Below are 26,936 nucleotides of genomic sequence, written 5' to 3'. Positions count from 1 at the left end.
TCCATTTGTACAAAATATTACATAAGGCTCACAAAGACAACATTTTATACATATAAGCCATTTTGTTCTTAATATTCAAAATGCACCAAACAAAATTTGACCATATTTCAAACTGTCACTGCAGTATGATTAATGGAAATGGTCTAGAGCAAGCTGTTACCTGCTACTTTACCAGAAGTGAAAGTAGTTCCATTACCACAATATGGTTAGAGGTCTCCATGGAATCATTTTGTCAATTTTTCTTTCATAACTAAAGTACTCTAAACTTAAGAAAAGCCCCACTTGAGCTGCTTTTAAATATAAATGCACAGTTTTAGTAAACACTGAAATGGAGAAAGGAAGGAACATGTCACTTAGCCAACTGGTAATCAAGAGGTGGCACATTTTCATGGGCAATGACATTCCTTAATAGAGGAGTCATTAGAAGGAATTTTGAGGCCTGCACTGTGCCATTCTTCTGCTCATTCCTGTGTTAAACTAAACCTCACTATGCACTAGTTGCCATCTGCCATCAACCACATCCCAAACTCAGTCATTCTTGACAGAGAACTCTGCCTACTACTTGAGAGAAAAATTAAGAAATGAACTCATTTCCTTTCTAGCTGTCTGGAAGAAAAGAGTGCCTGTGTACTTTTCTCCAATTTGGTCACTAAATCCCTACTTCCTTTCATCTTCTCTGAACATTATTTTATTAATCCTTCTTAGTTAACTATATTCATTTTTTTATTCCTCATAGTATCTACCTAACACAGTCTGCACTGAGTAGGTATTCAATAAACTGATGAATAATGGAAAGCCCAAACTACTTTTTTTTTTTTTTTTTTTTTGCAGTAGTAGGTATTGAACCCAGGAGCTCGTACAAGCTAGGCAAAAGCTCTACCCTATTTACATTACTATCCCTTATTAATTTTTAAAAAATTTAGAACTGATGATTGAACCCAGGGACATATTACCATTGAGTTATATTCCCAGAATGTTTTATTTTGAGACAGTCTTATTAAGTTGCCCTGGCTGGCCTCCAACTTGTGATCCTCCTTCCTCAGTTTCCAAACAGATGGGATTAAGGACTTGCACCACTAAGTGGCTACTTCAGTGTTTTTGTTGTTGTTGTTTTAAATAAATCAGATAACAAATTAGCACTCTAGTCTAGGAAAGTTTACAAAAGTTGTTTCACCTTGCCTAAAAGAAATAAAGTCACTCATTTACAAAGATTCACTTCTTCAGTTATACAAATTTCTTCCATTTTGTCACATAAATTAAAGTCAATACACCCAGGTGGTGCATTCCTATAATCCCAGCTACTTGGTAAGCTTAGGCAGAAGAACACAAATTCAAGGCTAAACTCGGTAATTCAGTGAGAACCTGTCTCAAAATGAAATTTTAAAAAGACTAAGGATGTAACTCAGTGGTAGAATACTTGCCTAACATGCATGAGGACTTGAGTTCAACCCTATTACTATGTCAAAGAGAGAGAGAGAGGGTATTGGGAAGGGAGGGAGAGAGAAAGTAAGTAAGTCAGTAATTACATTTAAACAACTTCTGGGGCTGGAGCTATAGCTCAGTGGCAGAGCACTTGCCTTGCATGTGTGAGGCACTGGGTTCGATCCCTAGCATCATATACAAATGAACAAATAAAATAAAGGCATGCTGCCTATCTACAACTACCAAAATAAACAAACAAACAACTTCTGTGTCTACAGAATTATATTTAACTACAAAACAAAGTTAAACAGAGAAGCAGCAGATGAAAGAATAACAGAAGTCTCACATTTTAATAAGCATACAAAGTATCCTTCCAGTTAGAAAAATAAGCCAGTAGGCTAAATTCACTCAGTTGTGATCAAACTTGGGATCAAAGTTACACAGCTCAGGGGTAGAGCACTTGCCTAGCATGTGCATGTGAAGGCGGCCCTGGGTTCAATCCCTAGAACTTCCAAAAAAAGGATTCATGGGAGTTGGGGTTGTAGCTCACTGGTGGAGCACTTGCCTCACAAGTATAAGCCACTGGATTTGATCCTTAGCACCACATAAAAATAAAATAAATAAAGGCATTGTGTCCATCTATAACTAAAAAATATATATAACAAATTATATGAAACAAAAATTAAAAACAGATACATGGGCACATGACAGGCTGGGAGTATAGCTCTGTGGCTGAGCACATGCCTAGAGGACCGGGGTTTGATCTCCAGCACAGCAAATAAGATAAAATAAAATAGTATGGAGGGGGGCTGGGGTTGTGGCTCAACGGTAGGGCGCTCGCCTAGCGTGTGCAAGGTCCTGGGTTGGATCCTCAGCACCACATAAAAAATAAATAAATGAAATAAAGATATTAAAATAATTTTTTTAAAAAATAGTATTATGGGATGGGGGAGGGGAGAATGATGTTTACAAAATGACAATTCCTTCAAAAATGTTTACTTAATTAGTCAAGACAGTTCTTTCACATCAAAACAAATCAGTAAAACTGATTTTAAGTAACAGGTCAAAAGGTGATTGCCTTAAATCTGTTGAGGGAGATGAAGTGAGCTTATGATCTTCATGTACTCCAACATAATACACCACAATTAAATGTTTAGTTTCAAGAATGATGTTTTTTATGTTACAGAAATCAAATTATAGTGCTGTCAACTGCAATTGTGAAAAAATAATTATTACTATTGCCTCTGTGTGCCTAAAATTAAGAAAAAACTAGTATCAGAATTTAAAGATCGCATACAGAAAATTTAACTTTTAATGTAAGCAAGGCAAAAGCTACAGTTCCATAGTCTCACCCAGACATTAGAACACACAATAGCTATTTGAGGAGAGAGAACTATGAATTGCATTATAAGAAGTCTATTTCAAAGAGTTAATTTAATTCACCTCATAAATCTGTAAATTAAAATACTAGCTCAAGAAAATATCAGAATGAACAGCAACTTCCAATGCTTAAGTCTACAATAGCTGAAGTAAAACCAAATTTGGGGAAGGTTGCTACTAGCCTTTTGTACAAATTGCAAATATTTTTTTGAACACACTATTATTAAGTACTGCTATAGACCCTGGCGTTCCATGGTGAACAAAGCAGGTAAGATTTCTGCTCTCATGGAGTCTATATTCTACTATCAATTAAAAAAAGGGGGGGGGAGGTGGGCAAGGTAGTAACATACAGCCTGTAATTCCAGCAGCTCCAGAGGCTGAGACAGGAGGATTAAGAGTTCAATGCCAGCCTCAGCAATGGTGAGGCATTAATCAACTCAATAACACCCTGTGTTTAAATAAAATACAAAATTGGGCTGGGATGTTCTCAATGGTTGAGTGCCCCTGAGTTCAATCCCTGGTACCCAACCCCCCAAAAAAAGTGGAGGTGGGGGGCAAAAAAAAAAAAAAACAGGGTAAGAAGAAACAGGTACAAATGAGAATAAGGCTCCTTGAAGGACATAATATAACTAAGACTCAAATGACAAAGATCAGCCATGTGACAATATAGGAAAGGACCTTCCAGGCAAAGACAACATAAAGAACAAAGGTGTTATAAAAATATTTAATGGATTATCTCTAAACCAAGTTCTTTTAATACAAAGCATTACTCAGTGACTCCAAGTGAGTTACAGTTTGAACACTTTGACTGAAAAAAACAAACAAACAACAAATAACAACAACAACAAAAAAACCCACTAAAATACAAACAAATGTATGAACTGATCAGGATAGAAGCAGTAAAAATAACACTAGTTCATGTTCATGACAGGAAGCATTTTATTAAAAGCATATGCTGTGCACTGTGATAAATTATTAGTCTCATTTCAGGTTGAAGATCTACTGGAAGATATCTATGACATTGATAATTAATTATATCTAAATTAACCTTGGATAGAGTAGGTAAAAAAATGATTGGATAGATTAAGACACTTAGTCGTCCTCTCAAATAACACAATTTAAATATCAAATTGGCATTTCACTTATATTTTCGAAATGTTAGCAACTCATAATATCTGAGGTGGTAAGGGGAAAAATGAAAAGATCCTCTCATGTGATGTAGTTGTGTCATTAACCAGTTTAACATCCTTATTAATTTTTTTAACTGACAAAAGGAAAAACTGTATATTTATGGTGTACAACATGATATTCTGATATAAGCAAGTTAATTAACATATGCATTACCTCACATGCTTATCATTTGGTTTAACTTAAAACAATATTTATTAGTGCATTATAGTTATACATATATGGGAGTCACAGTAAAAAATGTATACAACATAGTTTACTCCATTTCAATCCCTAGTACTTCCTTTCTTTCCCCTCCTGCCTCCCCAATTCCTTTCTTGTACTCTGTCATCCTTTTATTTATTTTTAATTGGTACATTATAGTTACACATAAAATTGGAATGCATTTTGATACATTCATGCAGGCACATAACATAACTTTATTCGTTGGTTTAACATTTTTTGATGACAAACTCATGATGTACACATTCTGCAAATGACTATATAAATTATACTGTTTTTTTTTTTTTTTTTTTTTTTTTTTTTTTTTTTTTTTTTTTAAATTAAATTCTTTTTTTTTTTTTTTTTTTTTTTAAGATAGAGTGAGAGAGGAGAGAGAGAGAGAGAGAGAGAGAGAGAGAGAATTTTTTTTTAATATTTATTTTTTAGTTCTCGGCGGACACAACATCTTTGTTGGTATGTGGTGCTGAGGATCGAACCCGGGTCGCACGCATGCCAGGCGAGCGCGCTACCGCTTGAGCCACATCCCCAGCCCTATACTGTTTATAGTAGTGAAAAATGAATCAAATGTCCATCAATAAGGAATTAAAAAATAAATCCAAGAAGCACAATGCAGTGTTAAAAACAGACAATGAGGGCTGGGGTCATGGCTCAGTGGTAGAAAGCTTGCCTAGTGTGTATGAGGGACTGGATTCAATTCTCAGCACCACATATAAATAAATTAATTAAATAAAGGTCCATTGACAACTAAAAAATATTTTTAAAAAAGACAATGATCGGAATGGATGCACACTAAAATGAAAAATGTCCAACACACCTTGTAAAAAGAAAATAGTATATAACAGTTTATAAGTTTATATTAATAAAAGTGTGCTAATAAATAATTTATAAGACATATACATTTGTGCCAGGTATGGTGGTGCATGCCTGTAATCCCAGTGGCTCGGGAGCCTGAGGCCTGAGATCACAAGTTCAAAGCCAGGGGCTGGGATTGTGGCTCAGTAGTACAGCACTTGCTTAGCATATGTGAGGTATAGGGTTCCTTCCTCAGCACCACATAAAATAAATAAATAAAATAAAGGTATTGTGTCCATCTACAACAAAGATTTTTTTTAATTAAAAAAAAAAAAAGTCTGAGGCTCAGAAACTTAGCAAGACGCTAGGTAACTTAGTGAGACTCTGTCTCAAACTAAAAAAAATATAAAAAGGGCTAGGCGTAGTGGCGCCCACTTGTAATCCCAACAGCTCAGGAAGCTAAGGCAGGAGGATCAAGAGTTCAAAGCCAGCCTCGGCAATGGGAAGGTGCCAATAAGCAACTCAGTGAGACTAAATAAAATACAAAATAGGGCTGGGGATGTGGCTCAGTGATTGAGTGTCCCTGAGTTCAATCTTTGGTATCCAAAATAAATAAAAAATAAAATAACAAGGGCTGTGAATGTGGCTCAGTGGGGATGTGACTCAGTGGTTAAGTGTTCTTAGGTTTAATTCCAGGTATCAAAAAAAAAAGACATACACATTTGTATATACACAAAAACTGTTATGGTTTAGATGTGGTATCCCCAAAAAGCTCACATGTGAGACAATGCAAAAGATCTGGAAGAGATATGATTGGGTTTTAGCCTTAGGTTAACCAGTGAGTTAATCCCTAAACTAAAGTGGTAGGGTATGGCTAAAGGAGGTGGGAATTGGGGTGTGGCTATGGTTTACGTATTTCATATATGATAAGTAGAGTCTCTCTGCACTTCCTGAACCCGGTGATATGAGCTGCTTCTCTCTGCCACCCTCTCCCACCATGATGTTCAGCCTCACCTGGAGCCCTGAGGAATGAAACTAGCCTTCTATGGATTAAGACCTCTAAAACCATGAGCCCTCAAATAGATTTTTCTTTCTTACAGTTGTTCTGGTTAGATCCTTTAGTTACAGCAGCAAAAAAGCTGACTAAAACAGAAATTGTCTAGAAAGATATATAATAAGCTGTTACAAGTAATTCTTCTTTTACAACTAGTATTGGTGAGGAAGGAGAAGTAAAAAGGACAAATAGGAGGGTTTCTTTTAAATTTCATAAATATCTATACTACTTTTTTTCCTAAAACAGTTAACACTGAATACTTTAGAGAAACTTTTAAAAACTTATTTAAGAAATGAAAATGCATTTGAATTACTAGTAACCTGGAACTGGAGTAATGTCTGTCCAGAGCTCCTGATACCAAAAATGGCTCCAAATATTGAGCTAAACATTATAATCATATTACTCAAAATAAAACTTTACTTGTATTCCAATTAAGAGAAAACCATTATATAAAAGTAATGTATTTAGAGTAACTTTTAATTACACTCTATCATGTAAAATAAAGTCTAATATAGTTTGTAATGTCTTTTGAGATCCAGTCCTGTATTTCTCAAACTTGCATATGCATGCAATTCACCAGTGGATCCTGCTAAAATGTGAACTCTAATTCAGCAGAGTAAGATGGAGACTGAGAGCCCCCCTTTCTAGTTAAGTTCTGCAGATCACAACTTTGAGTTATGAGGATCTAGACCAAGTTTATAACTACCTATACTTGATCTTTAGTGAATAACTTGATCTTTTGTGAATTATGTATTTCATACCTCTATGCCCTTTTATACTTTATTCTTATCCTACATAGTTTTCCCAACCTCCTCCATCTCTAAAACTTTTATTCTCTATAATAGGTTTAGTTCAAACATTGAAGATATTTCAGGTAGGTACAGGTACTACTTCTTTTGTATTCCCTGAAGACCTGTGTTTATATATTCCAGAATTCATTACATTTGCTATACATACATCCATCTCCCTATCAGACTCTGAGTTTGAGTAGGAAATATCTATTCTCAGCACAGTGGTATTCTATAAATGCTTTGGAAGACAAGTCACTAAGGTATCAAGTTTCTGACATTACTTCGAAATAATGGTTATCACAATCACTTTGACTCCATAATATTTTATGGTAGCATTCAGTTAAAAGTAGGTAATTTCTTAAAATATGATACAACATTTATATTACAAATTAAAGAAAATGTTGCGCTATTTGATTAGATATTTACCCTTACTGCTGAAAAAAAATCAAGTTAAATTTACTTCATTTTGGAGTAAAAAAATGGTAAAACAAAGATTGCGCTTTATAGTACTCTTTTAAATACTTTAAGAAAAAATAAGAAAGATATTAAATTCCTGATCTACCTTTCTCCCTTAAATTTATTAGAACACTTTTATTATATTTTTAAAACAAAATGGCAGAATAATATCTTAAATCAGATGCTGACATAGGCAGCCTTCTCTTTACCACTCACCTTCCTCATCTATCCATTTCATGGTAAAAAGCTGTTCATTGTCAAAAGAACACATGTCTCGAACCTCATTGCAAAGACCCTCAAAGGAGATGGAAGGCTCAAAGTGTGTTATCATGATATCCCTGAAAAAGAAAAGGAGTTTTAAGTTTGAAAATGAATTAAACTATAATAATCTATATATTATTGAATGCTTAATAACTTGATGAAGTTTAGCCAACTTGTGTGTGCATCAGCATGTACTACTTCCAGAAAACTATCCTTTATAGTTTTATAAAGGAAAAATTTAAATATCAATATTAAATTTCTTAAGACAAAGATGTTGGATTAATGAGAAACCTTAATTCAATCTCTCCTCATTGAGAAAGCCTACTCTAGCTGTTCTAACAGATGACAGTCCTACTTTTGCCTTAACATTAGTTATCAGACCTTTACTCCTTCGGGAGGAATTTTGTTCTGCTCTTGAACGGCTCTCTATATAAGCTTCTACTTTATGTTTAACTGAAATCTGTTTCAAACACCAGTCCCATATCTCCCTTTCCCTAAAAGTCTACCCTTCATCCAAGAGATGCCCTTCTGTCATGTTATGCCCACAAGCCTTGACTTTCATAGATTAACCACCAATAAATCTGTTAACCATTATTTGTACAGCATAATTTCACCTTTTACCCATAAAAATTACAGTTTGCCAAAATTGGTTTTAAAGTGACTCATATTTTAAGGTAAGTAACCCAAAACATATAGGAAGAGACATACAATATGTATTTCCTTTGGATCAGCATTAGATGAACAAGAGTTTAAATAAGCTCACAGAGCAGATATTCACTATAAGATTTAAAATTGTAACAAAATGTTTTAAAGTACAGGCTTGTGGTTTTCTCCAAGGAGCCAGCAGAAGGTTTCCTATTACCTAATCTCCACATAATAGCCACACTGATCCACTCAAATGCAAGTTAAATAGATTGAAAATTTCTTTATTTAACACTTACACAGTGATCCCTATGTATCAGACTGTGTTCTAAGGTTTTTACAAAATTAATGTAATTCATGTCCTTCCTCTGTTTTAAACTATTCAAATGCATATATAGTCATGCAGAGCAACATCCGAAGTCCTTAGCAGGATTCACAAGGGAACCATATGAACTGGCTCCAGCTACCTCTACAACCTATTTTCCCTACCACTGGATAGATATACAAATGCTTATAGTCCACCATCTGTCCCAGCTAAAATATAAGCTTGGTAAAGGTGAAAGCAAGGACTTTTTCATCAAAATCCTCCTAGTAGCCAAAGCAGAGCCTACACAGAATAAATAAATGGAAATGACAGTACTGTGAACTAACTTGGGTAGTTGGAACACAGAATAGGAAATAAGAAATTAAAATTTTAGTAATCTGCAAAAAAAGTTACAGCTAAAGTCTTTCAATACTACAAAGGTAAGCAGAAAGCCAAACAAGAATAGAAATCAAATGGCCTTTTCTTGGTTATCATTATTTTACCAAGCACCTTGTACTTTTCTGCCCCTCAGAACTCTATGGCCTTGGCCTTTATAACAATATGCTTCCCTGACTCTGTCTACCATTCTGAACACTTGTGTCTCCTTTTGTCTTTGATCACAAGACATTCTTTATACCTTCTCTCACATTCATTCATTCATTCTCTCTCTGAAATCTAATTCACATTCAGCGTTTTAACTACTATGTTCATATAGAGATCTTCTAAATTTGTAATTTCAACTCTGTGTGGCACTTACAACTCTTGATAATCTGGTTCTAATTTCTATTTTCCACTGGATCTGCCACTTCCAACTCTGATTTACTCACAACCCCACACATTTAGATATTAATTATTCAAGTCTAATCCAGACATTCCCTCAGTTTAGGGCTCAGTGTATGGTGGTGAATGAGGGAAACTACTCTGTAATGGGCCCTAAAACTTCCATTAAACTGTCCAACAGGTATCATACCATCAACTCACCATATACTGATAACACATCTTCTACTAAATTGTAAACAACTAGAAGATAATAGGAACTCAAATATCTCCCAACTGAATGCAGAAGAAATACTTTCAGATCTGAGATGTAGCTAGTACAGCACCTGCCTGGATGTGTGAAGCCCTGTTCCCCAGTACAAGCAAATGCACTATTATTATGTTTTCTTTTTCTATAAACATTTACAGAATACTTATTATACTTATTATGCTTGAGGTATTTAACAAGCCCTTATCTTATTTAATCTTTACAGTAACTGTCAGACTAGACACACAGAATCCCATCTTGCAAATTTATTTAAAAGGCACACAAGGGAAGATTAGGTACTTTATTTTACTGATACTGTGTTACCACTACCTTAAGCAGCTTCTGACCCACAGTGGATATTCAAGTAGTTTATGTTCAATGAAGAGAGGTGTCATATGTTGGACTCTAAGGAAGTACAAAGAAATTAAAAACATCCCAGAAAGGCATATGAGAGGTAGTCCCAATATAGTGGTTAAAACTCTGAAATCTAAAACCAAAATATTTAGGGGTGTTTTTGGCACTGGGGAATAAACCCAGGGTGCTTAACCATTGAGCCACATGCCCAGCTCTTTTATATATATTTTTAGAGACAGGATCTCACTAACTTGCTTAGGGCCTCACTAAATTGCTAAGGATGGCTTTGAACTCATGATGCTCCTGCCTCAGCCTCTGAAGCTGCTGGGATTACAGGCATGCACCACCAGATCTGGCATGTTTGGGTTTGAATCCAGGCTCTATTACTTACCAGCTAGTGTGTGACCTGAAGTGAGTTACTTAACTTCTTTATGCCTTAATTTTCTCATCTATAAGATAGGAACAATAATACCTCAGATGACATAATGAGGATTAATAAGTTTACTTAATTAACATTTGTAATACTTGGAATAATGTCTCGAAAATAGCATATTTATATGTATTGTATTTAATAATAATTTTTAAAAATTGTATTTCATACAGTACTCTAAGTAGGAGCGAAACCTCACTAGAGAGACAAAATAATTTTACCTTCTATCTTTTAAAAACTTTTTTCTTAGTTGTAGATGGACACAATACCTTTATTTTATTTATTTTTGTGTGGTACTGAGGATTGAACCCAGTGCCTCACACATGCTAGGCAAATACTCTACCACTGAGCTACACCGGCACCCTTTCTACTTTTCTTTTTCCGTTCTTTCTTTTTTTAATGGTACTGAGGCTTAAACCCGTGGCCTTGTGCATACCAGTCAAGAGTTCACTACTACTGAGCTCTATACCTGGCCCTGCCCCCCTGCCTTTTTTCATTTTTTCAGTTAATTCTACCTTCTAAAAGCAACATACAACACTTCTAATATAGCTGAAGTAAACATATCTTTGTTGCTTTCTTCCTAAGGGTCCACTGACATGACAGAAAACTGAAACAACAAATTACTAAAGTCTTAATAACAAAAAAGGAACCAGAAGTAGAACAGAAAGAATGAGAAAACTCTAGATGATTAAAAACAGATGGGATAAATATGATCAAGAAAACATACCAGCCCAAAACATCAAAGAGAAACTTTTAAAAGAAAAATGTTTTATTGACATAAGATTATTTTTCCTTCTCTAAGCATTTAATTACATTTCTTGGCACTTCATCTTATAAATGTATTTTACAAAAGGCTAAGGGAAATTTTATGACTTAAAGAATAGGATAATGTTTAAACCTTTACAATGTAAAATTTACAAAGAAAAATCAAGATGTGGAAAAAGTTAAAGGAAATGTAAATTCAAAAATGTCTCTTTCCTAGTGTTAATCCACTATCTAAAACTGAAAATTTTAAAAGTAGGGGGAAAAAAAACAATTTAAAAATAAGCAAAAGATGATTTGAACAGAAATCTTTCCAAAGAGGATACACAAATAGCCAATGACCATATGAAAGATGCTCAACATCATTAATCATTAGGAAACTGAAAATTAAAAGTAAATGAGGTATCACCTCATAGCCATTAAGATGGATACTATCAAAAACAACAACAACAACAACGAAAAAAAGGGAGGCTGGGATAAGAGACACAGCCTGTAATTCCAGTTACTCAGGAGGCTGAGGCAAGAGGATCTCAAGTTGAAGGCCAGCCTGGGCAACTCAGACATTGTTTCAAATAAGAAAAAGAGTTGAGGATGTAGCTCAGTGGTAAAATGCCTCTGAGTTCAATCCCCAATATTGCAAAAAGAAAAGAGAACAAACAGTGCTGGGATTGTGGCTCAGCAGTAGAGCACTAGCCTAGGGTGGGCGGGACCCGGGTTCGATCCTCAGCACCACATAAAAATAAAGGCATTGTGTTGTGTCCATCTACACCTAAAGAAAAAAAAATATAAATATATATATATATAAAATATAAATATATATATATTAAAGAGAGAGTGAGAGAGGAGAGAGAGAGAGAGAGAGAGAGAGAGAAGAGAATTTTTTTTAATATTTATTTTTTTAGTTCTCGGCGGACACAACATCTTTGTTGGTATGTGGTGCTGAGGATCGAACCCCGGGCTGCACGCATGCCAGGCGAGCGCGCTACCGCTTGAGCCACATCCCCAGCCCCAAATATATTTTTTTTAAAAAAAGGAGAAGAAACAAACAAAACAAATAACAAAAACCCAGAATAAATAAATGTTAGCAGGGATGCGGATATCCAGAAGACTTGCACATTAGAAATGTAAAAGGGTGCATCAACTCTGAAAAACAGTGCAGAAGTTACTCAAAAAATTAAAAACAGATTTTCCACATAATCTAGCAATTCTACTTCTAGGTATATATGAAAAAGAATTGAAAACAAGATCGTAAACAGATACTTGCATACCCATATTCATGGCAGCATTATTCATAAGAGTCAAAAGATGGCACTGGTCCATTGATGGATGAATGAATAAGTGTACTTACATAAAATGGAATATTATGTAAGTCTCAAAAAAGAAACCTCAACAAGGAAGGAAACTAACATATATTATAACATTAATGAATATTGAAAATATTATGTTGAATGAAATACTCAGTCACCAAAAAACAAATACTGTGGAACTACTGATATGAGGTACTTACAGTAGTCAGATTCATTGAAATGGAAAACAGAATGGTGATTGCCATGGAGGAGGAAATGCAGTTTTCTAATGAATAGAAAGTTTCCGTTTTACAAAATGAAAAAGTTCTAGAGATTGACTGCATGACAATGTGAATATAGTTAACACCTCTAAACTATACACTTAAATGGAAAAAAAATTTTATGTAACCATGACTAAAAATTGAAGTACAGAAAGGTATATTATTTAAGTTACAAATATAGCCAGTACAGTGGTGCAAGCCTGTAATCCCAGCAGCTCAGGAGGCTGAGGCAGGAGGATCACAAGTTCAAAGCTAGCATCAGCAATTTAGCAAGACCCTAAGCAACTCAGTGAGACCCTGTCTCTAAATAAAATACAAAATAGGGCTGGGGATGTGATTCAGTTGTAGAGCACCTCTGAGTTCAATCCCCAGTACCCACCTCCAAAACACAAACAAACAAAAAAGTCACAAGTATAACAAGGAAAATTAAGCATGGTCAGAGAAAATACAGTGCTAAATTCCCATCTTTCATAGTGAGCAACAGATATAATAGAACAAGATACTATTTAAAAGTTGTTAACTGTGGGTGGTTGGAGGAGACAAAACATTTAAAAAGTCATACTTTAAGGGAGACTTCTTAATGAAAGAGACTTTCAATTTCTCTACCATGTAGAGGTATTTTGCCATCAAATTTATTTCCTAAGTAAATTTAAATGATATTAAACAAGTTAAAATAAGTTTTATAAACAAAAATAGTTTTAAATTTTAAAAATATTAAAAAATAAAAACAGAAAATAGTTCCTTCTTCTAAAACATTAAAAGAGAATCTTCTTGTCTCAAAGCAATTTTTCTTTTTAAGTGCCTTCTATGAAGTCATAAGGATTTGGGAGAACGTATTTTGGAATTAAGTTAGAAGACAAGAAAAGAATTCTATAGAATTTCTCTAGCAAAAAAAAAATATGAAAGTATCTTTCTTGAGTGCAAGGGAAGGAAAATAGTATTGGATATCATCAAAATAGGACTCCCTTATTAAAATCCACCAGGAATTAAAATTAACATGGAGTAAGCATATCTGTAAGTAACAAGAATTTTCAGAAACCTGGCTTTTTAAGAGGCAACAAATGTTTATTAGAAGAAAAGAATATTTTTAAAATATCTGTGTAATTCTTAAAAAAGCATCAGTATGTACAATTTTAAGAGATTCAATGAAGGAGTTATGCTTTATCACTACCAATCCTTAACCCATTTTTTTTCCCATTGTCCCGATGTGGAACACCTATAAAAAAAACTTTAAATATAGTATATAACATATAACATAATTATACTAAAAAGAATATAATCATAATGTGCTAATTAGTCAATAATAATATTGATCAATATTAATTAATAAAATAATATTTAAGCTCTAGATTATTATTTCCAACCTATTTTATTATTTCCCACCTATTATTTCCAACCAACTGCATTGAAAAATCCACAGAATGGAAGACTTAGGACTTAATAGGTTAAGTGCTAGGAACTAAAACATTTAAGAAAGTTTTATGTAAACATTTCTCTAAATAACGGGGAAAGTACCATGATCATAACACTCCACAATCACCAGATCTTTATTATAGTAGCAAAGCTAAAAATGAGCTGCAAAATAAAGATTTTACATTGTAAAGGTATTTTTTTTTAAATATGCATGGATAATTTTCTGGTTTAAGTTCAAAAACCAGAAAGAAAGGGGGAAAAAACTGATCTTTGCCACAAAGATTCCTAAAATGGCAAATTTGGATTTAGTTTTACTTAAAAAGTGAAAAGGAAGAAAAAAGCATTTTTAATTATGCTGTCAGGCTTCAGAAGACAAACTGCTTTAAGCATTCAATTTCCTATGTTCTAATAAAAATTCTAAAGTTTTTCTAATGTTTTAAAAAATAACCCCAAAAGAATCATAGTCAGTTCTGCTATTTTCAACATAAGCTTTTCTCTTAAATAACAGTCTATTTAGGAAAAAAAATTATTTGTAAACACCAGTATAAACATTGGTTGAAGCTAGATTATCCATGGATGCTAAAACCACTGGATATAAGGTTTGGGGAGAATGAAATAGTCATATAATCTCAAATTAACTGTAAGTTACAAAAAAAAAGTCACAAAGCAACTTCCAGTTTTTAACATCTAGAAGACAGAAAACGGGCTCAAAAATAACAACAGTAAGAATTTTAAAATAAAACAAAAAGGCTGTGTTCTAAAGCCCCATCGACACAGAAAAAGGAAAAACATAAATTTTGTTTGAAGCGTAAAACCCAGTTTTGTATTGTCACTGAATCTCAATACTAAAATCTGTAAAATGGAGATAATGATATCTCCCTTGAGCATCACTGTGAAGATTAAATTAAAACAAGCACAAAATATTTGCCATAGTTGGAAAGAGGGTAGGTACATTATAAAAGTATGTTCTTGAACATATTTCAAAGAGAAAAGGAGGGTAGGTTATCTTTGAAGACACTCTATGAAATTTTCTTCTTGTCGATCTATTTCATTATGATAAAAGACCACTGCTGGAACTTCAACTCAACATTATCTGGAAAATTCTAGCCAGATGGTAAGATACAGAGAAATGAAGGCAAAACTATCACTTTTGTCTACTTTAAAACTGGTACATTATTTACCTATAAATTCTAAGACAGTTAACTAATAAATTGTTAATAAAATAGCCAATTCAATTTAATCATACAGAAATGGAGAGTATACAGCCAAGTAAGGTGGTGTGTCCTATAATTTCAGCTACTCAGGAGAAGGTTAAAAAAAAAAAAACAGGGCAACATAGCAACTCTCCAACTCAAAAACAAAACAAAACAGAAAACAAGAACCAAGCAAGCAAGCAAAAGAAATAGGAAAAATGAAAAAAAAATAAAGATGGTACATAGTAAGCCTTTAAGAATAAAAGGTCCCATTCATGAAAGTAACAAAATTATATATGAATAAACTCATCAGGAAATATGTAAGAGTGGAATAGGAACTATAAAACCTTGCTGAAAAATATGAAAGAAAAGAATAGGTGGATATCACATACTTATAAAGCCAGCTCTGTATGATAAAATTATAAATTTTCAAATTAATCTATACATTAATATACTCAATATGATTCCAAATCAAAATAACAATAGGGGATTTTTGTTTTGAACTTATGAAAACCTTTTAAAATTCATCTGGGCAAGAAAATGCACAAGAATAGCCAAGAAAATTTGGAAATAGAAAATTAATAAAATAGACTTTTCCTAACACAGTAAAATTAACTATAATATTACAATAATTAGCCAATCCTAGCATATACAAAAACTGATTTCACTCTAAAAAACTAATGAAACAGAAAAGCACCAGCATATAACAAAGTTGTAATTTCAAATCAGTGGTGAAAGGATGACCTCTTCAAAATTGGCATTAGAACAAATTTTTAGCTGAGTGCAGTAATGAGTGTATGCCTCTAATCCCAATGACTCGGGAGGAAAAGGCAGGAGGATCACAAATTCAGGGGCGCCTCAGAAATTTAGTGAAACCCTCTATCAAAATGAAAATATAAAGGGCTGGGGATGTAACTCAGTGGTACAGCATTGCTAGATTCAATCACCACTATCATCAAATAAATAAGTAAATAAAAGCAACATTAAAATGATTTTTTTAAAAATAAAAATAAAAATAAGTTTTATCAGAATACTACAGATGATTAAATTTCCAAATACCATTCTTTGAAAAGATAATACTTTAAAAAGCTGCATAGGGCTGGGGTTGTGATTCAGTGGTGGAGCACTTGGCCAGCACGTGTGAAGACTGGGTTCAACTCTCAGCACCACAAATAAACAAATGAATAAAATAAAGTCCATGGGCAACTTAAAAAGAAAGCCTCAAAAACAAACAGAAAATAGTTCTTTCTAAAAGAAGTCACTGAGGGGAAAAATTAAAAAGACAGCTTTGGTTACATAAAAATTAAAAACTCAAGATAAGCAACAGATTGGGAAATGAAGACAAATTTAAAAGAAAAAATGTCAGTGCCCCATCAACAAATAAGAAAAATAATACAACATAAAAATAGGCAAACAACATGAAGATAATCCAAAAGAAATATAATGAATAATGTATATCAAACTGAAATTTCAGCAAGAGCAATTAGGCAAGAGAAGGAAATAAAAAGGATACAAGCAGAAAAAAAAAATCAAATTATCACTGTCTGAAGATATGATCCCATACTTAGAGATCCGAAAAGCTTCAACAGACTTCTAGAATTAAGAAACAAATTTAGCAGAGTAAGAGGATACAAAATCAACATACACAAATCAATAGTTTTTCTATGCACCAATAATGAATTTACTGAAAAAGAAATCAGGAAAAAAATCCATTCACAATAGCCTTAAAAGAAAAAAAGGAAAAGAAGAAAAAAAAAACCCTAGGAAAAAAAAATCTAAGGTAAAAGATCTTTACAATAAATAATATAGAACATTGAAGAAGACAGTAAATGATGGAGAAACCTCCAATATTCATAGATAGGCAGGATTAATGCTGTTAAAATGACAATACCAAAAGTAATCCACAGATTCAATACATTATCCATCAAAATACCATGAAATTCTTCACAGAACTAGAAAAAAAAAAACAGTCCTACAATTCATATGTAAGAATAAAAGACCAGGGGATGGGGTGGTGGCTCAGTGGTAGAGTGCTCCCCTGGCATGCATGAGGCACTGGGTTTGATCCTTGGCACCACATAAAAACAAACTAATGTATCAACCTAAAAAACTAAAGATACATAAATAAATAAATATATTTTTTAAAAAAAGACCATATTAGCAAAAGCCATTCCAAACACAAAGAGCAATGCTAGAGACATCACAATACCTGCTTTTAAATTTATACTACAGAGCTATAGTAACAAAAACAGCATGGTACTGGCATGAAAGCAGACACACAGGCCAATAGAATAAAAGACACAACTACAGTCATCTGATCCTTGACAAAGGCACCAAAAACATCCAATGGAGAAAAGATAGCCTTTTAAACAAATGGTGCTGTGAGAACTGGATATCCATATGTAGAAGAATGACACTGGAGCCCTACACAAAAGTCAAATGAAAATGGATCCAAGATTTAGAAATTAGGCAATGGGGTTGTGGCTTAGGGGTAGAGCATTTGCCTAGCACTTGTGAGGCACTGGGTTTAATCTTCAGCACCACATAAAAATAAATAAAATAAAGGTATTGTATCTATCTACAACTGAAAAAAAAAAAGATTTAGGAATTGGACCAGAAACTTTGAAACTGCTAGAAGAAAACAGAGTCAACATTCCAACATATAGGCATAGGCATTAGGACTCCTAAAGCTTGGGAAATGATGGAATAGCATCAAATTAAAGCTTCTGCACAGCAAAGGAAAAGATTCAGAGCATGAAGAGAGAGGCTAAATAATGGGAACATCTCTATCAGCTACTCTTCTGACAGAGGATTAATATCCAAATTAAATAAAGAACTCAAAAAACTTACCACCACCAATGATAATAACAACCCAAACAGTAAATGCGAAATAGAAAGACACTTCTCAAAAAAAAAAAAAAAAAAAAAAAAACAAATGGTCAACAAATAGATGAAAACAATGTTCACCATCTTTAGCATCAGGGAAATGCAAATCAAAACTACAGAGATGTCATCTCACTCCAGTTAGGATGGCAATCATGAAGAATATAAATAAAAATAAATGCTCCTGAGGATGTGGGGGAAAAGGAATATTTAATATACTCTTGATGGGACTGTACATTAGTATAATCACTATGGAGATTAGTATGAAAGTTCCTCCAAAGACTATGAATGGACCATCATATGATCCAGCTATATATCACTTTTTAGAATTTATCCAAAAGAATTAAAGTTAGTGTACTATAATGATACATGCATACCCATGTTTATAGCAATAAAATTCATAATAGCCAAGTTATGGAATCAGCCTAGGTATCCATCAACAATGGATGGATAAAGAAAATGTGATATACATATACAATGGAGTTTTATTTATACATAAAGAATAAAATTATGTCATTTGCAGGAAAATGGATGAAACTGAAGAATTATCAAGTTAAATGAAATAAGACTCAAAAACTCGGGGTCATATATTTTTTCCTCATATGTAAAAGAGAAAAAAGGGGGATAAAGGAAGTTGGGGAATCTCATCAAAGTCGAACAGAGACCAGAGATTAGAAAAAGAGGACCAGTGTAAGAAAGGACTTGAGGGAAAGTGAAGGTACTGTGGAAAAAAATTGACCAAATTATATACATTTACAAATGTCACAACAAATTCCACTATTATGTATAATTATAATATACCAATAAAATTAGTTTAAAAATAATGTATAAACAAATACTTGTGCTGGGCACAGTGGCGCATGCCTGTAATTCCAGTGGCTCAGGAGGCTGAGGCAAGAGGATTGCAAGTTTCAAAGCCAACCTCAGCAACTTAGTGAAGCTCTAAGTAACTCAGGGAGACCCTGTCTCTAAAGAAAATACAAAAAGGGCTGGAGATATGGCTCAGTGGTTAAGTGCCTCTGGGCTCAATCCCCTGTATTCCCCTACCCCCTAAAAAAAGCATACTTGTTAGAAAGTTACTGTTTTGCTGATCCAATGGTCAAAAACTTAAAAGACACATAACATGCAATGAAAGCATAAAGAAACAGCGTCACTCACATACTGCTTCTGAGAATGTAAATTAAGTTTTGAGGAAGAAAATGTCAAATTTTAAAATGAGAATATCTTCGGCCTTGTTTGCAAATATATTAAATATAAGGATACTCCTCTAATATTATTTAAAGTAGTGACTTAATGAAGACAAGTTTGTTCATCAATCAGGGGGGAAAAAAAAAGATTTAATGGGGTTGGGGACATAGCTCAGTGATTGAGCTACTTACCTAGCATGTGTAAGACCCTGGGTTTGATTCCTAGCATAAAGATTAAATTATGCTATAACAATAGTATGGAACATTATATATCAATTACAAAGAAAGAGATCCATTTATCTACCCATCCATCTATCCATGAAAAGATGACCAAGAATGAAAAAAATCAAGTTGAAGAAGCACATGTAGAAACATGAACTCATCTATTGGAAAAATAAAAGGGTGTATCTATGTGTTTGTATGTGAATACATGTCTCTACATATAGATACATTAATATCATGGAGGATAGCTCAGACAGTTAAAAAGGGTTGCCCTAGAAAAGTGGGAATGTGAGACTACAGGGGCAGTTTTCCATTTCATGTTTCTGTTTTAAATTTAACTTTAGTGCCTTGACTTTGTGATCAAGGCACTGATGACATTTTTTCTATCATTATTCTCAGCCACATTCCTATTGTTTAGTTGTCATGCATAGTGCTTGCCATACAGAGCAGGTACACAATAAATTATGTTCAGTTAATCCTGGACATTCCAACCTGGATGCCTCACAAGTACCCAGAACTCAAAATTGTTTTTGGCAATGAATTTCCCTTTCCCAGAAATCTTTTCCTTGCATATAACCTAGGTTCTCTCAAACAAGAAATTTTTTTTTTTGAGTTTCGTACTCCTCTAACGGCAATAAATCTCTAATTTATATCATTTCTACACCCTAAAATCTCCACCAAATCATTTCTTTCTTCCATCTCCTTAGATTATTTCATAAGCTTCCAAATTAGTCTTATCCTCCACCAATCCATCTCAAGTTCTGGTTCCAAGTGTGATCTTTCATGGGTCTTCAGGATCTAGCCCCTGTGAACTTTTTAACCCATTTCTCAACAGTGCCCACTTTTTATTTTTTATTCTAATAAGGAAGAAAAATGAGACCAACAACTAAACTGACTTTAATTCCCCAACCTTATGCAGTTATTTAAAGCCTGGAATGACATCATTATTTACCAGGCAAATTTTTATTTATCCTTTGTTATGGAAAATGGAGAGATCCTGGGGATTGAACCTAGAGCCTCATGCTTGTGAAGCATGTGCTTTACCACTGTGCCAACCCCCTCCCTAGTTATCCTTTAAAAGCTGTGGACATTTCTTCCTATAAGAGGCTCCCTTCACGCAAACTCCTCCCCAATATGCACCCTGCAAATCCTCCCCATCAAATTTAATCCTTTATAACTCTATATAGTTATAATATACATATAAGATATAAATGAGATATATATGTACATAAACATAAATATATATTTATCTTTCTCTTCACAAGTCTCTTAGATCTTCAAAGGCAGAAGCTTGTATCATCTATCTCTACATCCTGTGTCCAGGAGAGCCCATGGGTTCAGATTATAGCAGGTGCTCAACAGTATTTACTAAACCCAGTTCAAATAATCTCCAAATTCTAAGCAAGATTGGAATTTTTAAAATTCATGTTTTAACTAGGCTCATTTAGGCCATTAAAAAAACAGTCACTTGGAGCTGGGGTTGTGGCTTAGTGGTAGAGAGCTTGCCTAGCGTGCAAGGCCCTAGGTTCAATCCTCAGCACCACATAAAAATAAATAAATAAAAACAAAGGTATTGTGTCCAACTACAACTAAAAAGAAAAATAAATATTAAAATAATAATAATATTTTTTAAAAAAAACAGTCACTCAAGTTACCTTTGAAGGAGGCCTGGGCCTAGGCCAGGTGAGATGGCCTATGCTTGTAATCTCGGAAGCTTGGCAGGATGAGGCAGGAGGATTGCAAATTCAAAATCAGCCTCAGCAACTCAGTGAAGCCCTAAGCAACTTAGTGAGAGCCCCTGTCTCAGACTGAGGATATGGCTCAGTGATTAAATACCCCTGGTTCAATCCCCTATACCCACCCCCCAAATTGGTGGGGTAGGCCTAGGAGTTCTATGAGAAAGCTATCACAAACTAAGGACCTCTAGGAGAATTTTCTATACAGAATGCTTCTTCCTTGTCAGCTCTTGTATCTTTAGACCTTTAGTTTGCATATAGTCAGTTCTGGCCTCACCTGCCTTGTTCTCCAACTCTTTGGCTTTAGTCCCCAGTGCTTGACAAGAATTTATCTCCATATTATTTCATTCAAATTTCTGAGAGGGTTTCTTTTTCTTTTCTCTTTTGCTGTCTCTCTCTCTCTCTCTCTCTCTCTCTCTCTCTCTCTCTCTCTCTCTCTCTTCTTTTTTTGTTTCATTTGGCAGTAGGCCACCTTGTCCTATTTTTTTCTCTCTGGCCAAACTATGGATCAGCTGCCCTATGGCTGAGTGCTATGCCAAAATCTCTAGGATCAACCTGCTACCATTCCCCCAATGCTTAACTCAAGACACTGTTTTTATTTTCTCAGAATACTAAACTATCTTCTTAAAATAATTTTGCAACACTTTTCGAAACAAGTCTTGACAAGACTTGTTTACAGAGAGAAAAATCCTACATGCTCCTTCACCAAACCAGCTATAAAGCCCAAATATGCAGTTAACAATCTTAACTGGGGATGCAGGTTGGTGACAGAGCACCTACTTAGCACGTGTCAGGTCCTAGGTTTGACCTCCAGTACCACCAAAAGAGGGAAAAAATAAAAAGGAGTTATCGATCCTTTTTGTTTCTAAATGTGTACAGAAGGTATCCTATGGTTTGTTACCACTGTTCAACAACAGCAGTTTAAAAAAGCATTTTTAGAAGTTATTTGCAAAATTTCTCATAACATATAATGCCATATGGATATGAGTAATCCAGACATTATGTGGTTAAATTCCACCCCATAATATCAAATAACTTTATATAAGGATATGCACATACAATAGCAATCTATCACTAACCAACAAAACCTGTTTCTCTTCCTCTGAACTAATACCACTAGGTAATGATTGAAGAAGGCCACTCACTGAAAAGCTCTCATGTTAGGAAAAGAAGGGTGCTGGCCATGAGACAGCAACCCTTAGGTTGGTCTCCATAAAAATCAGATTCTCAGTGCTATTAATCACCTGCTTGAAAACTAGGGGAGAAAAATAAAATTAAGTGTTGATTATATCACATTTTCACAAGGATCAAATCCAGCAGAATAAGAATAGCATACATATCGCTGAAGGAAGAAGGCAATTTATTCATTTAAGAAATCTAGTTATCTCAAGATTCAACATTCATTGTAAAGAAACACTATTATAAGGGAGTACAGGAAAAGTTAAGTGATAATGCCTGTTCAAGAGATCTAATGGAAAAGAAAACCTTTTTAAATGCAATTGTCCTTATATTTTTGAGTATAAAGAAGGGATGTTCTATTTTAATAACAGGTAGGTATTCCATTAGCCAATCTGTTTATTAACTACCCTTCATTGGTGACTCATTTTAGTTGCATATATATTAATGAACAGCTGACTATATACTACTATAATCATCAGGTTAGACTATTGTGAATAAACATAATATTAAAAGACCTAATATCAGAGGACAGAAATTTGTACAGTTTGGAGAGTGCTGATGTCTTGAAATAAAGGTAATATTAGAAAGCTTTTATAGAAAGGCACAAAAGGGCAAGAGGTTATTGTGTCTTTCCTTAGCAAATTTTCTAAGTTTTAAAAGATAACATTAGGACTGGGAATGTACCTCAGTGGTAGGAGGCCCTGGGTTCAATTCCTTGTACCATCAAAAACAAAAACAAATTAACTCGAATGTCTTAGACAAATTTTAGTTAAAACAACTAAAAAGTTGTGTGTCCTTAGTGTCTTCTTTTTTGTAATTGGATCAGTAAGTGAAGAAAATATCTATAGAATGTCTATATTTGAGCACAACAGACTGATTTCTTTCCAAAAGAGAACCTTTGCAGTGAATGTAGCTCACTAGTAGAGCACTTGGCTGGCATGCAGGAGGCTATGGGTTCAATCCTCAAACCACCAAAATAAAAAGGGAGGATGGAGACAAGAAGACATTTACAATATTTTTAACTTATGTTTATTTACACTTATTAAGTAAAAGTAGGAAAAATGAGGAAACATTAATTTATCTTTCAGAGTCACTGGATGCCATCAAAATTTTAGTCAAGATTTTAGATTATTTAAAACCATGAAGGTAACACAGAGAACTAAATATCTTAACAGCCAAAACATGAAAGGCACTAGAAGGACAGGAGACAAAGGTACTGTGCACTTAATTTCTCATCTTTCTAATGAAAAGAATCAAACACAATCTGAAATTGATACATCAAGAAATGAAAGTACAACTTTGAAAGTAATAAATTCAAACTTCAGAAAAACTAGAAATAAATTGCCAGCAGTGGTAACCTGTGGAAGTTGAGGGGGAGAAACAGGGACACTTTTTATTTTACATCTCTGTACAATTTATACTTTCTTGCCATGTGCATGTATTTATTCTCAATCTAGTTTGTTGAACTATCAATAATCATACACCTTTAAAAAAAAACTATATTTCTGCATCTAATGACTCATGGACTGTTTGTCAACTTTATAAAAATGGAACATACTCCAAAATGAAATGTCTCATCTACCAAATTATGGATTAGATTAATTTTTAAAAAAGGAAGTTTTTTTCCTCATCTTACTAAATTGGTGGGCAACCATGAACCAAACTGGGCAACACAGCTACAAATATTAAAAAAAAAAAAAAATAAACAACAAAAAAACATTTATTGGTATTGTTTTAAAAAATCAAAACCTCTTTTACCTGTGTTTTAAGTAAAAACAGTTCTAATACTGTCCAATATAACTCCTATAAACTACTGAATGCAGTCAACCTTTACAGAAAACAGGGGCTTCTTGATTTCAAACTAGTAAATCCTTACATCTAATAAATAAGACATATGGGGATTATATTTTCTTTGAAATCAAAACGAGAGGCATTTCGAAAGTTTGTTATCTTCACTGATCCTCTCAGGAATGTAAAAGTATGCACTGCAGTTTCAATCTTGCAGTCCTTGAGTGTTTTCTTTTCTTTTCTTTTATTTATTTTTTTTTTTAAATTTATTTCTGCCTAGACAAGCAGTAAGTTGGGCCAAAGCAGTCGGGTTTTCTGTTAATCCTTAGTGTCAAACTTTGTGCTTACACTAGCCTTTCACCTTACTAATACTCCTAAACATAATTACCTCCAAAAAATTTCAAACCACAGCTAAATTCAAACGAAGGGGAGTACTGTGCGTCACTGATGATAGAATGTGATTTAACACGATGATCTCAGGACTGAATTATTTCTGGTAACCAAAGTACTTACAGCTTAGGTAATAATATGAGGAAAGACAGCAGAATTTAAAGATGTGACTCTTCCTCTTCTCATCTTACCAGATGGTCCTTGAAACAATACTAATACAGAACGGTTCGCAAAATTTTAATTACACATTTGCCGCTCACTCTCGACGACACAACACCTAATACACATCCTTGAAAACGCTACCAACTTTACTCCTAGGTATGACTCCTACATCTAACATACTGGTCTGACTATAGTCCAGATGTACTCCATGAACTTTTGCTCAGCAAAGATAACCCTGACTTAGAAAACCAGAGGCTTTAGGCCTGCCGGGAACCACAAGGGCCAGCAACTGAGACAGTCTTGTCTGTCTTCGAAACCCTGAGCAAACCGAGGTTACCTGAGACAAGACTAGGAATCTTCAACTCTCAACCCCAAACACACCTAAACCAATGACGTACAGCCCCCGCAGATCTCTCGGCAGGGGAGCGACTCGTCCCCATCAGGTACACACACTCTGTACCAAGGCTTCTTTCTCGGACTCCACGCTGCCGCTCAAGCCCCCGATTCCCCCCGCCCGGCACCACACCTGGGGTACCCACAATCAGTGCCAGGTTGCTCCTCCCCAGATCACTTCGTCACCAACCCCCTCCCCCCCCTCCCGAGCGGCCAGCCCGGCCCAACCCGCCCACAACACCTCCAGCCCCTCACCCTTCCCTCCTCCAGGCCAAGCCTAGCTGGCCTCTCCCCTTGCTCGCACCCACACCACTGCTCCGAGACACTCACCCGCGGTAGTAGGCTTTCACTCGGACCTGATGAGAGTGGTCCCCGCTGCCGCCGCCCCCGACCGTATGGGACATGGTACTGCTGTCCCTCTGGGTCGGCATCTCCTCACAGCCCCGCCTGGACGCCGGCGGCCGAGGGTGCGGGGGGCGCGCCAGGCGCCGCTCTGCACTCCGCCGCCGGAGCCGATCCCTGAGCGGCGGCCGCTCGCCCGCCTACCTGCGTACCTCGCCCACGGCGCCGACCCAAGGGTCGCCTAGCCCGGGCAGCCGGAACCTCGCGGCTCCTCCCACCGCCCGCGGCCGCAGCCGCCTCCACCGCCACCCGGGCCCAGCACGCCTCCCCGCCGCTGCCGCCCCTCCCACCTCGCGGGCTCCCAGGGCCCACATTCCGGGGGAGGGCGGGCGCAACCATCCGACCAGTTCAAGGAGCCTCCGTGCCGGGCCGAACCATCCTCGAGGGGCCAGAAAAAAAGAAGAGAGCTAAGGAGCCGCTAGTTATAGCCCCAAACCTCCAAGAATCGCGCTTTCCGTGGGATCCACGGTAGATCATTTATGAGTATCGGTCTGTAAGAATCCTCTCCCCTGCAGGAAACATGGTCGTGGTCAAATACTACATCATCTCACCCCAGTTCCCAACTTGGTCGCGTCCACAGCCTGCCTTCTTGGCACCTGGGATAGGTTTGTCCTGCGGGTTTCTGGGACTTGGAGTCCGGGTGGGATTCTGGGACTTGTTCCTTACGTGTGGTGTGCCGCGCCTTCGAGCTGATGGTCACTCTCTAGCTCCCCCGGGCGCTGTGGGCGTGGAGATTCGAAATACAGCTTGGGTGTCTGAAGGCGCTGGAAATCACTGGGGTTCGTCAAGATCCAGACTTTGTTCTCTGATGAATTCTCTCTTCCAATTCTTAAATCATCTAAATGACAGTGCCTCTTTTGGGGAGCATTTGGTTACCTGCTCAGCAAAGCTTCTTTTATGGAAAGAATTTAATATTATATGTAACAAATGTACTAATGAATGTAATAAAGGGAGAAACTCAATCAGAAGATATGAGGGAAGACCTTCCCTCACGGCCCTTAGTAGCTGTGCACTGTCATTGGATGGAAAAAAAAAACAACACAACATTTGTTGCATTGACACTGGCTGACCAAGGACTAGAGGTGTTTTTGTTTGTTTGTTTTTTACTGGAAATTGAATCCAAGGGCACACTACCACTGAACTACATATCCAGTCCTTTTTTATTTTGAGACAGGGTCTCATTAAGTTGCTCAGGCTGACCTAAAACTTGAAATCCTCCTGCCTCAGCCCAGGGAGTTGCTGAGGGCCACAACGCCTGGTTTTAACCAAGGATTAGAAAGAATCTGTCCCTGTAACTTACTCTCTCACTTTCCTCGAGTCTTGGCTCTGTCACAAAAAA

The 26,936-nt window shown here is 35.6% G+C and overlaps 1 protein-coding gene across 4 annotated transcripts in view; it reads right to left on the bottom strand.

The window, feature by feature from the left end:
• Positions 1-25,922, bottom strand: part of Prkci (protein kinase C iota) — a 69,091-nt gene extending 43,169 nt beyond the window's left edge. Inside the window, exons 1-2 of one of the 4 annotated variants that reach the window (XM_040270081.2) lie at positions 25,526-25,922; positions 7,522-7,643 (exon numbers count right to left, since the gene is read on the bottom strand). In XM_040270081.2, coding sequence (XP_040126015.2) covers positions 7,522-7,643; positions 25,526-25,626 — 223 coding nt within the window. In that variant the 5' untranslated portion in view covers positions 25,627-25,922. Of the gene's footprint in view, positions 1-7,521; positions 7,644-25,183; positions 25,348-25,525 lie in introns of those variants that run through there. The other 3 variants (XM_040270080.2, XM_005332486.3, XM_078043629.1) reach the window with 3 other exon arrangements.
• Positions 25,923-26,936: the final 1,014 nt, after the last annotated feature.

Source organism: Ictidomys tridecemlineatus, chromosome 3, assembly GCF_052094955.1.
Source record: "Ictidomys tridecemlineatus isolate mIctTri1 chromosome 3, mIctTri1.hap1, whole genome shotgun sequence".
NCBI classification, from domain to species: Eukaryota; Metazoa; Chordata; class Mammalia; order Rodentia; family Sciuridae; genus Ictidomys; species Ictidomys tridecemlineatus.
Note: the sequence above shows the minus strand (reverse complement) of the source record. Positions and strands in the feature narration are given on the sequence as shown.